The 12,573-nt window shown below is 43.3% G+C and overlaps 2 protein-coding genes across 2 annotated transcripts; both read left to right on the forward strand.

The window, feature by feature from the left end:
• Positions 1–254: 254 nt before the first annotated feature.
• Positions 255–1,148, forward strand: LOC108830588 (uncharacterized). The gene has a single exon (XM_018604189.1). The coding sequence runs from the start codon at positions 255–257 to the stop codon at positions 1,146–1,148; it is 894 nt and encodes a 297-aa protein (XP_018459691.1).
• Positions 1,149–7,246: 6,098 nt separating this feature from the next.
• LOC108830589 (uncharacterized) lies at positions 7,247–8,935 on the forward strand. The gene has a single exon (XM_056991417.1). The coding sequence runs from the start codon at positions 7,247–7,249 to the stop codon at positions 8,933–8,935; it is 1,689 nt and encodes a 562-aa protein (XP_056847397.1).
• Positions 8,936–12,573: the final 3,638 nt, after the last annotated feature.

Below are 12,573 nucleotides of genomic sequence, written 5' to 3' on the forward strand. Positions count from 1 at the left end.
GTCCGGAGAGGCGTGTATCAAAATTCCCAACTCTGTAATCGAAAAGAACAGAAAATCTTGGGAACCTTTTGTATTGGGTCAATTCTACTCCGATCCCCCGTCTCAAGGAACCTTGCATAACATTGTGAATGGCATTTGGAGTAAGCATTACAGAGATATTGCGGTTTCTAAAAAATGGATGGGTTAAAATTCCGAATGCCGCAACTCGCAACAGAGTGATCCAACAGCGTTTCTGGCAAATAGAAGGTCAAACTATGTTTGTGGATAAGTGGGAGCCGGGTGTGGTTCCTTCTAAGCCAGAGCTTACCTCCGCACCAATATGGCTTGAGCTTCGCAAGGTACCACTGCAATTCTTCAATGAGGACGGTTTAGAGCATATTGCGGGACTGGTCGGACACCCCAAGTATCTTCACCCCTCGACGGCAAATAAAACTAATCTGGAGGTCGCCAAGGTCTTCACGATTATTGATCCAAGGAAGCCATTACCTGAAGCAGTGAATGTACAGTTTGATTCCGGAGAGATCAGTAGGGTCCTTGTGTCGAGCCCTTGGATGCCCCCTGTTTGCGAGGTCTGCAAAGAAATTGGTCACGTCTCAAAGCGCTGCCCTGCTGCAATTAAAACCTGCGCTAAATGTAATTCTCCAGGTCACTCCTCAGCTTCCTGCCCTCAAAATCAGAAGCAGGACCCTGCAAAGAAAAAGACTAGAAGAGGAAAATCTAGAGATAAGCAGGTCTGGCAGCCTGTTAATCAGACAGTGAATCAGCCAGAGTTGCAGCCGGAGACACATGTCACCGTCGAGCCCTCTGCTCAGAAGGAGGAGCCTGTAGGAACGCACTCTACTCACACTGTAATGGCTAAAGACTCCTCTCTTGGTCAGGGTCTCAATACTGACAAAGGAGAATCCAGTGGAACTGCTCCCTATCTCCAGGTTGAGAGGCCTCGTAGTGTCTCCGGAAATTCTAAATCTTCTCATTCAGACATCCAGCCTAACTCCTCAGATGTTGAAACTTCCGACTCAGAGATGGAAGAAGGTGAACTGAGCGACCACGATGAGGGATTTGAGGTGATCCTGAACAAGAAGCGATTTTCAAATAAAATGTTCTCAGGTCAGAAAGGAAACCGGGGCAGGGGCCCCAAACTCAACTGAACTTTTATGTCGACAGACATTTTTTGCTGGAATGTACGCGGGCTAAATAATTTTAAGCACCGCAGCGGATTAAATAAATGGAAGAAGAATACTTCTCCTCTTTTTGGTGGCATCATTGAGACTCATGTGAAGCAGCTCAAGATGAATAAGTTTGTGTCACAGCTCTTCTCGGGGTGGTCTGTAGAAGACAACTATGGTTACTCTCCTCTTGGAAAAATTTGGATCGTTTCTCATCCCTCTATTTCGGTTACTGTTATTTCTAAATCTCTTCAGATGATCTCCGTAGAGGTTACCTGGCCGTGTACTGCTCAGACTAAATTCTTTGTTTCGGTGGTTTATGCTTCAAATGTGCCTGCAGAGCGCTCGCTTCTTTGGGCTGAGATTTCTGATTTTGCTTCTATTCATGGAATGGATTCTAAACCGTGGCTTATTCTAGGTGACTTTAACCAGATCAGAGACCCTGCTGAACACTCGTTGGTTCCTACGCTCAACATGGATAAGAGGATAAGGGATTTTAATCAATGTTTGTTGAGTGCTAACTTAGATGATTTAAATTTCAGAGGAACCACATTTACCTGGTGGAATAAACGTAAGAGTTCTCCTCTGGCCAAGAAATTTGATAGAAGCTTGGTGAATGACGAGTGGTATTTGACGTTCCCCTCATCAGTGGCGTTTGTGGGCAACCCGGACTTCTCCGATCATGCTGTCATTACAATCACCTTGGAACCCGATAGGCTTAGAGTAAGGAAGCCATTCAGATTCTATAATTTTCTTTTGCAAAATCAGGAATTTCTTCCCACCATCTGTGTACACTGGTTCTCTTGCAACATAACTGGTTCAGCGATGTACAGAGTTACAAGGAAACTCAAGCTTCTAAAGAATGTCATCCGTGATTTCAGTAAGACAAACTACTCGGGGATTGAAAAGAAGACGGCTCAGGCTCACGACAAGCTTCTTCTCGCGCAAACTGCTATGCTCTCTACACCCTCTACTACTAATGCTTCTCTGGAACTTCAGGCTCTTCAGGATTGGGAAGAATTATCTACAGCCGAAGCTTCATTCTTTTACCAGCGATCTCGTATAAACTGGGTCTCGTGTGGTGATGGTAGCACTAGACTGTTCCATAGATATGCAGCATCGAGACAGGCCATGAACCACATCCATTTTCTGATCTCAGGTGGTGGTGAGCGGGTTGATTCACAGGCTGGTATCCAAAAGCTCTGTTTTGACTACTTCTCTGACCTCTTAGGAAGTCCGGTTCACCCACAGATGTTCATTCAGAGCGATCTGGATATATTATTTGACTTCAGTTGCTCCACTGCCCAGGCTGCAAACTTCAACAAGGAGTTTTCTGCTGAGGAAATTAAGAATGCGTTCTTCTCTCTACCGAAGAACAAAACAGGGGGTCCGGATGGCTATTCGGCGGAATTCTTTACGACGGCATGGCCTATTACTGGTCCTGAGGTAACCGAAGCGATTCTGGAATTCTTTAAATCTGGTCAGCTACTGAAGCAGTGGAACTCCGCCAATCTGGTACTGATACCAAAGAAGTCTAATGCATCCCTCACTACAGATTTTCGTCCTATCTCTTGCCTTAATACAGTCTACAAGGTCATATCCAAGCTCTTGGCTACTAGGCTCAAAGAGATCCTCCCTCTGATAGTATCCAAAGCTGAATCAGCATTCTTACCGGGTCGTCTACTAGCGGAGAATGTCCTCTTGGCGACTGACTTGGTAAATGGGTACAACACCCAAGGAATATCCCCCAGAGGGATGCTCAAAGTGGACTTACAAAAAGCGTTTGATTGTGTGCGCTGGGATTTTATTCTCTCTGCCCTTCGTGCACTCGCTATACCTGAGAAGTTTATAAGCCTGATCTCTCAATGTTTATCTACGGCTTCCTTCTCGGTTTCAGTCAATGGGGTTTCTGGTGGTTTCTTCAAAAGTACTAAGGGTCTTAGGCAAGGGGATCCGTTATCGCCCTACCTATTTGTCTTGGCGATGGAGTGTCTGTCACGACTTTTACTTTCTCGCTATGACTCCGGAAGTATTGGCTACCACCCGAGGACTGAGGAGCTTAAGATCTCGCATCTAATGTTCGCAGATGATGTTATGATTTTCTTTGATGGCTATAGTAACAGCTTGCACGGGATTGCAGAGTGTCTTGACGATTTCGCCTCTTGGTCGGGCCTGCAAATTAATAGTTCTAAAACAGAGATCTTCACAGCGGGGGTTGACCAACATGAATCCATGGTTATTGCTAACTACGGATTCATCTCTGGTAAGCTCCCTATTCGATATATCGGTTTACCTCTCATGAGTCGCAAGCTTAAAATCTCTGAATATGCCCCTTCTGATGATGAAGATCACCACTACTTTTCAATCCTGGTCCGTCAAGCTCCTGTCATTCGCAGGGAGGCTTGAGCTTCTGAGAACAGTTATTTTTGGGACAATCTCTTTCTGGGTTTCTGCGTTTATTCTTCCGAAAGGTTGCATCAGGCATATTGAATCGCTGTGCATCAGATTTTTATGGGCTGGTGATATCGACAAGAAAGCTATAGCCAAGGTAGCGTGGAGCACAGTTTGCCTCCCTAAGGCTGAGGGTGGGCTCGGTCTCCGGAATTACTCTGTTTGGAATCAAGTGATGTGCTTAAAGTTTATATGGTTGCTGCTGTCCAAGTCTCCATCTCTATGGGTTAACTGGCACTTGAGCATTCATCTCTCTGATAAATCCTTCTAGTCAATCGAAGCTTCGACGTCTGATTCTTGGGCCTGGAGGAAACTACTTGAGCTCAGACCTCTAGCTCTACAATTTTGCAAAACAAAACTGGGAAATGGCCACGAGGCGAGTTTCTGGTACGATGTATGGACTCCATTAGGCCAGCTTATTAAATATATTGGTTCTTCAGGCCCTCGAGCTTTGAGAATTCAAGACAACGCAGTGGTGGCCGACGCTATATCTAACACTGTCTGGTCTCTACCTCACCCAAGATCCCAAAAGGAAGTAGACTTACACTCTTATCTCACTACTATAGAACTTCCTTTATCTATTGATGTGCTTGATAAATATGAATGGGTTGCTGCTGACTCCTCCTTTTCTATTTTCAGGTCCTCTACTACGTGGGAGGTGCTGAGACCTAGGGAGGAGATTAAAGATTGGGTGGATGTGGTCTGGTTCAAGGGAGGTATTCCGAAGCACCAATTCACCATGTGGATAGCCAACTATGACAGGCTTCCCACAAGGTCGAGACTAGCGGCGTGGGGTCTCCCTCTGTCGCCACTGTGTCCGCTATGTTCCAAGCACGAGGAAACTAGAGATCACTTGCTTCTGTCTTGTGAGTTCACCATCGATGTATGGAAGGAGGTTTTGCTCAGATGCGTGTCACCTTCTACGATGTTCACTACCTGGGCTGAACTCCTATCTTGGATCAGATCGTCAAGCTCGAAAAGGCTAACGCTTCTAAGGAAGTTGGCAGTCCAGACAGTGGTTTTTCATCTCTGGAGACAGAGGAATAACTTGGTACATAACCACACATCTCTTCCGGCGAGAACTGTATTTTGTGGGATTGATAAAGAGATGAGGGTTATTATATCAGCTAGGAGAAAAAGGAAAGATTTTCATCATCTTTGACAATGTGGATGAGTTAATCTGTTCCTATTGGTTGCTTTGTATTCCATCTTGTTTTTTACTTCTTTTTTTGCTAGGATGGAATAAGTTTGTAGATTTACTTTGTAACTTCTTCTTCATTTCTATGATATTTACAATTTAGCAAAAAAGAATAGAAAGTTGATGTTGAGATAAAAAAAAAGAATAAGCCTAGTTAGCCATGTGGGAAGCAAAACGCAGCTGACTTGATGATAATGGTGATGATTGGTGTAATGAAAGCATAAAAAACACAATATATATATATATATATATATATATATATATATATATATATATATATATATATTCATATTATCATAATAGTAAATTGGTAATCAATAATTTAGTTTGTCATTGGTTAATCAATTTTTTTTTGTTAATCAGTAATTATATCATCACTATTATGTTTCTCTTTTGATAAATATGAAAATTCGAAAGTTCCAGTTAGAAAATATATATGTCTTGCGTATTATTTTTTTTTTTCCCAAATTGAATATATATTAAAGGCCCAAAGCTCATCCGATACCGGGCCGAAGCCCAACACACATACAGAAACAACTAAAGCCCAAACGATACAACGGGCATAAAAAACAAAGGTTAATGGGCCACAGCCCAAGACCACCACCGACACCTTGAGAAGTGGGAAATCTGGTGAGGCGCAGACTCGACACGTGGAAGGATCTGCACCTTTCCCGCTGCACGCGTCGTCACCGCATCAACTCAGCCACCACCACCGCAACTCGACTCGAAACGCCTCCGACGCTACACCGCCGGGGCCACAACCAAGAGACCTCGTTCGTCGGAGCTTAGAGACCAACCAGCCTCCTAACGAATCCATCACCGTTCTCCACCGATCTGTCTTCACGGCGGAGTGTTCATCGAACCTTGAGACCTCCTCCGCCTTTGAACCGCTTGAAACCCTAGACATGTGACTCGAGAACCTTCGTCTACTCGCCGGAAAGCTTCACCGGTCACCAACCTTCAACTCGCTAGAACGACATCAAGCTACACCCGAGCTCTCATCCCGCGCCGTTGCGAACCACAAATTCATCTACACCGAGGAACATAACCAAGCTTCCTCCACTTTCTCCAAACAAAGCCGACTATTCCCTTTGACGGAAAGGAGCCACAGCGGCGGACCAAAGCCGACCGTCCACCCATAGAAAGATGCGACGACGGACACAAAAGATTAAACCTGAATTTAAAATCGAAATGCAAAGAAAGGATCTAGATAATAAACAAAGAGGGGAAACCGGACCGACGGTGGCTAAAGGAGCCCACTCCGTCGGCCGGACAAGCTTCTCACGGCGGCGTTCTCTTTTCTCTCTTTTTTCTCTCGACTCCGTGTGACGACTGTTTTGAGTTAATCTTTTCTCTTTAACATGAAAAGCCTCAAAACCCAATTCAAAGAATGAAAAGTGAACCTTTTGATGTTTGGTCTTGCGTATTATTTAATTTTTATTAAATAAAAGTGTACATTTGTTTCTTTCTTTTACCGGGAAGCAATTAATTACATAGCGGACGCATCTACATTTTCGTAAACAAAAGAAACGTATACAACAAGTATTGGGCTTTTAAAAATCTACATTTTCGATATATTTTTTAAAGAAATAAGTAACGGCTGGCGATTGGCGACGAGAATGGCGACTGCGACAAGGAGGTAATGAATCGAAGAGATCTGGGTGGTGAAAGGGATGATGGTTTCGGAAGGGAGGTGGTTTGGGGTTATTCAATGATTCAAGAAGTTATGGTTAATTTGGGAAGAGATTGGATTTGGATCGATGCGATCCCTAGGGTAAGACGAGATCGGGGGTTTCTGGGGAAAGGTCCGATTCGAGGAGGGTGGATTCGGTATAACCATACAGATTCGGGGATGGATACACGGGCAATCAAAAGATCAAAGGAGAGCTTCAAGTTAGGGAGATCCTCGGTAACCCCCTTATGGAAACTCGAATCTATTTATCACCGATTGCGGTTTGATTTCTTTACTCTTTGGAGTAGTGAGAACATAGGGTGCCTAAGGAATTATCTATCTTATGTTTGGGATTTAATTAGAGTATATTATCTGAGGTTTTTTCTCAACATTTGTGATGAGTATCAAATCAATTTGATCGCGGTTTCCATTCGGTATTTGCTTGGCAGGAGTAAGTTTGGAAGGTGGGGTAGTGTAATAACTAATGGGCTCCTTGATAGGATTATTCTTCAAATATTTTATATCTTGATTAGGAAGATATTGGGGATTTGGTTGCTTTTCTTTTATTCCATTAGAAGATACGAGATTACTCAAGATCTTCATATTGATATGCCTAATAAATTTCATGGGCTCTGCAAGCTAGTATATATAAGTGGAAACGTTTGTCAATGTTTGTCATCAACAATCTTTTCTTTGCTTTGTTATCTCAATATTCTAACAAGGTCTATCTTTCTTTGCTTTCGGTGTTTGAGGTTAACAATGACTCAAGGTCAATGGATTACTAAATCTGGTGGGAAAACGGTTGAGGCTAACAAGCCATGTTTGAAGATTACAGTGCCCCGGTTTGATAACTCGGAACTGATTGCGTCTTATGACAAGACTCTCATTGGGAGGTGCATGAACCCTCAGAAACAAGACATGAAAGTTCTTCTCTTCATGCTGCCTAGGATTTGGCAAGTTGAGGAGCGTGTGGTGGGCACGGATCTGGGCTTAGGGCGTTTCCAATTTGTCTTCCAGGAGGAGGAAGATATTACTGAGGTTCTTAAGATGGAGCCCTTCCATTTTGACTATTGGATGGTGTCGTTGGTGAGGTGGAAACCGGTGCTGGAAGTTAATTATCCATCAAGAATCAACTTCTGGGTGCGAGTTATGGATATCCCTCTTCAGTTTAGGGCTGCACAAACTTTCAGGAGTGTTGGAGAGGCTATCGGTAAGGTTCAAGGGGAGGTGGATATGCGAGAAGGACGAGTTCGAGTTGAACTGGATGGCTTCAAGCCTTTGGTATTCTCTATGGCAATCGAGTTTGAGGAAGGAGTGGAGATCATGGTATCACTACGATATGAAAAGTTATTTGGGTTCTGTAAGGAATGTTTCTGCATGACACATGATCAGTCAAGGTGTCCTAAGCTGCAGGAAGAGGTGAAGAGTGGGGACAAAGAGATACAAGGCAAAACGGAGAATGGGCAACAAGCATCAAGCTATAAAGGGGCTGTCACAAATGGTAGTGGTTACGAGGGTTCAAGCAGAGACGCTCAACACAAAGCTCCATCGAGGAGTGGTAATAAGGGCAAGGGCATTGCTAGGGAGAGACCGGGGCCCTACCAGCAAGCAGGAAACTATCAGGCCTATAAAGAAAGGCTGCCAAGAGGTAATGGAGATGGATCTTCGTTCCGAGGGAGATACTATGGTAACCAGGCTGGGAGATATGTGCCTCAGTACCCACGCAATGGAGAGGATGGTCACCAGAAATTGATGATGGATGCCTTTAAAGGTGGGAGTCGCTCTTCTTCTCAGGTAGCTGCTCAAACTAGTGGTGTGAAGAAGAATGGTGAAACTCCTAAAGCTTGCAAAGCACTTCTCTTCAACGAGGAGTCTGAGAATGGAGTGGAGAAGGAGGCGGCAGCGGTAGAGGTTTTAAGCAAGGAACAGAAGGAGATGGCAAATGTTCAAGCTCAACGGGTGCCAGCAGGGATGTTGGTGCAAGACAATGAGGAGAAAGAGACGTATGAATCAAACCCCCTGGATGACGCGAACTTGATGGTGGAGGGAGCTAGTCTCTCGGACTCTGACCTGCTTGTTGATGTGGTGGAGGATGAGTATAAGGAGTGGGAACAAGGTGAGATCACTGACTTTATGGAGGAGGAAGAAACGATGGTCCAAGACAAGGAAGCAGTAGGGGATATAGTGGATGCTCAGGAACATGAATCTGGTGTCGACGAGATGGGGGAGGAGGAGCGTGACAACAACGATGAGAACCGAGAGAAGGCACCAAAGAAGAAAGGAGGACGGCCAGGACCACTTGCGATTGGAGGCTCGACAAAGATGCGTCTGGTTCAGGGTTTGGTATCCCCTCGCAAGAAGAACGTGGCAAAGACAGGGGGGAAGATCGGTGACAAGGGAGCGGGGGCATCAAAGAAGGCCACCATGAAACCAAAGACATCTGAGTAAGATGCTTCGGTGAACCTGTTTTTTCTGTTTTAATAATGTGGGATTCAGTTATGAAATCCGGTTGCTTTGTTTTTGGTTTCCATTGGCCTATTTTTTCTGTTTCTGGTTCCATCATTGTTGTAGGCAAAGTTGGGATGTCCAATGGTTTCTTGTATGTTTCTTTGCTGTTAGTTAACAGCTCTCGGTTTAATAATACTGTGGTTTCTTGGTTTCATTGTGGGATCTTAATGCAGCATATTTGTATGTGGACAGCTGTATTTAGATCTAGGAATTTATATTTATGGATTATGGAATTTGGAAGGAGGTATTGGTTTGAAGATGTTCATGCTCTGGCACTTGTTACTGATGGACATTTAATGGGAGAAAGGGAAATAATTGGACATGAGATGAGGTCTTGGTATGGCCTTATATATCTGTCGCAAGAGTTTAGTGGAATTTCTCAATTAAGGATTATGGGAGTTGATAGGAGACATTGGTCTGAAGGGGTTAATGCTTTGGCACTTGTCACTGAAGGAAATATTATGGGAGAACTGGAGAGAATTGGACACGAGAAGAGGTCGTGGTGGTGGCTATTGTTAGAGAAGAAGAGGCGGGGAAGACTGGAGTTTGTGTGTTCCCGGAGGAATAGCAACAACAGAGAAGGCAAGGGTGCCATAAAAATTACCATAAATTGTTTCTGGTACTCAACTGGTTGGATGATATGGTGGCGTGTCCTGATACATGTAACATGGGACCAAGATATTCTCTCTTTAATTATTTGGAAAATGGTATCTCCAGATTATAGGAGAAGTGACGTCTCTCTCGCTTCAGGGACGTGCCCTTTTACTAAGATGAGCACTGAACTGTTCACATTTGATTATATTGCCCTCTTTACTCTAAGTCGGCTATTTTGGGGTAAAAATATTTATAATTTTCTAGGACCTATGGTGATTATAATTTGGGAGTGGTGGTCGTTTAGGCTTTCTCGGGTAAGAGAGGACCAGTCCATTAATAATTTGGTATTTAGATGAAGATTTTAAGTTGGAATTGTCAAGGTCTTGGGAGTAAGTGGACTATTAGTTATTTGCGGGAAATATATTATAAACACAAACCAAGGTTTATGTTCTTGTCGGAAACAAAACAAAATTTTGATTTTGTTCAATCATTTCAGTTTCATTTTGGATTTAGTCACCTTCACACAGTTGACCCTATAGGGAGAAGTGGTGGTTTGGCACTATACTATGACTCTAGTTATAAAGTGACTATTATATCATCAACTAACCGGATCATTGATGTGGAAACGGAACATAAAGGAAAACGGATCTTTTTATCGTTTGTTTATGGGGAACCAAATCAAAACTTACGGGAACCAGTATGGGAAAGATTAACGAGGATTGGTATATCGAGAACCGATCCATGGTTTATTATTGGAGATCTAAATGAGATTAGAGGTAATCATGAGAAGGAAGGCGGAACGCTACGGCATGCAGATACTTTTCTAGGTTTTAATAATATGATCGATAACTGTGGTTTAATGGAATTTCCTAGCCTTGGGAATACCTTATCATGAAGTGGGAGGAGAAAAGGACATAATGTGAAGTGTCGGTTGGATCGAGCCCTTGGCAACAACGACTGGCACAATATGTTTCCATATTCACACGTCGAATATTTGGGCATGTTTGGATCGGATCATAGACCGATTGTGGCGACGGTTGAGGATAGAGTGATTAAACTCAGAGGTTCCTTCCGCTTTGACAAGAGGTGGATAGGTGAAGAGGGGCTAATGGAATCAATTTCTAGGGGCTGGCAATCTAAACGTGTAAATGATAAGGCTGGAATTGTGGATAGGGTACACTGGTGTAGACATGAGATATCAGTATGGCGGAAAAACAACCCTCCATATGGGACAGAAAAGATAAATACTTTACAAAAAGCACTTGAGGATATCCAAAACGACTTTACTAATACGAATGAAGAGGTATTGGAGGTCTCTAGAAAGCTAAAAGAAGCCTATAGAGACGAAGAGGAATACTGGGAGCAAAAAAGTAGAGTTAAATGGCGCACTTGCGGGGATAGAAACACAGAATTCTACCATGCATTGACAAAACAACGGAGAATCCAAAATCGGATAACTGGGTTACACAAAGAGGATGGCACGTGGGTTAATTCGGAGGAGGATGTAGAGAGAGTGGCTGTTACATACTTTAATGAATTATTTCGCACCTCTTCTCCATCAGGGATTGAGAGTTTTCTGGAGGAGGTACCGACTTCGGTTACAGAAGCTCAGAATAATAGATTGCTAGCTAGGGCTACCGAAGAAGAAGTAAAGGCAGCACTGTTTATGATGCACCCGGAGAAGGCTCCGGGACCAGATGGAATGACAGCATTGTTCTATCAACAATCCTGGTCAGTAATTAAGGGTGATATGGTTCATATGGTAAATGAGTTTTTGAGAACTGGGGTATTTGATGATCGATTGAATTTGACAAATATTTGTCTCATTCCAAAGACGGCGAGACCTAACAGAATGACTGAACTTAGACCTATCAGCTTGTGTAACGTCGGATATAAGATTATCTCGAAGGTGTTATGTCAGCGACTCAAAGTAATACTACCCAATCTGATTTCGGAAACACAATCGGCTTTTGTTTCTGGGAGGTTGATATCGGATAATATTCTCATTGCGCAGGAAATGTTCCATGGGTTACGAACTAATAAATCATGCCAGGGGAAATTTCTAGGAATCAAGACGGATATGAGTAAGGCATATGATCGAGTGGAGTGGAGTTTCCTCCAGCGGATTCTATTGAAAATGGGATTCTCGGCGGGATGGGTCACGCTGATGATGCAGTGTATTTCATCGGTCAGTTACAAGGTTTTACTTAATGGACAACCTAAGGGGCATATAATCCCAGAACGAGGATTACGCCAAGGGGATCCTTTATCACCGTATTTATTTATTTTATGTACTGAAGCTCTGATTGCGAACATTAAAAAGGAAGAGAGGGAAAAGCGGTTAACGGGTTTAAAGGTAGCCAGGGCTAGCCCAGCAATTTCGCATCTACTTTTTGCGGACGATAGTTTATTCTTTTGTAAGGCGACATCGCAGGAGTGTGGAGTAATTCTTAAACTCCTAAAAGAATATGAGAGGGCATCAGGTCAACAAATTAATTTTCTGAAATCATCAATCCAGTTTGGTCATAAGGTTACAGAAGAGACCAGAGTAGTTATCCATGACTTATTAGGAATCTCCACTTTAGGTGGTATGGGAAATTATCTGGGAATCCCCGAGAGTCTTGGCGGGGCAAAAATTCAGATATTTGGATTTTTAAATGAAAATGTCAATAAGAAGGTTAATAGCTGGACTGTTCGGTTCCTTACAAGAGGCGGTAAAGAGGTTTTGATTAAATCAGTGTCTTCGGCGATGCAAACACATGTTATGTCCTGCTTCAGACTCCCCAAAGGGGTTACAAAAAAACTAACGAGCACAACAGCGCACTTCTGGTGGGGGGGAAGCGGTAACAAAAAAGGTATACATTGGTTCTCATGGGACAAAATGTGTACACATAAAGATGAGGGTGGTATGAGTTTCAGAGATCTTCAAGATGTAAATACGGCTTTATTGGCAAAACAATTATGGCGACTAATAGATAAGCCAG

This window comes from Raphanus sativus, chromosome 7 (genome assembly GCF_000801105.2).
Source record: "Raphanus sativus cultivar WK10039 chromosome 7, ASM80110v3, whole genome shotgun sequence".
Classification (NCBI taxonomy): domain Eukaryota; kingdom Viridiplantae; phylum Streptophyta; class Magnoliopsida; order Brassicales; family Brassicaceae; genus Raphanus; species Raphanus sativus.

What these genes read in the sequence shown, in the direction of transcription:
- LOC108830588 (XM_018604189.1), top strand. Translation starts at nt 255, where the DNA reads ATGTTTGTGGATAAGTGGGAGCCGGGTGTGGTTCCTTCTAAGCCAGAG.
- LOC108830589 (XM_056991417.1), top strand. Translation starts at nt 7,247, where the DNA reads ATGACTCAAGGTCAATGGATTACTAAATCTGGTGGGAAAACGGTTGAG.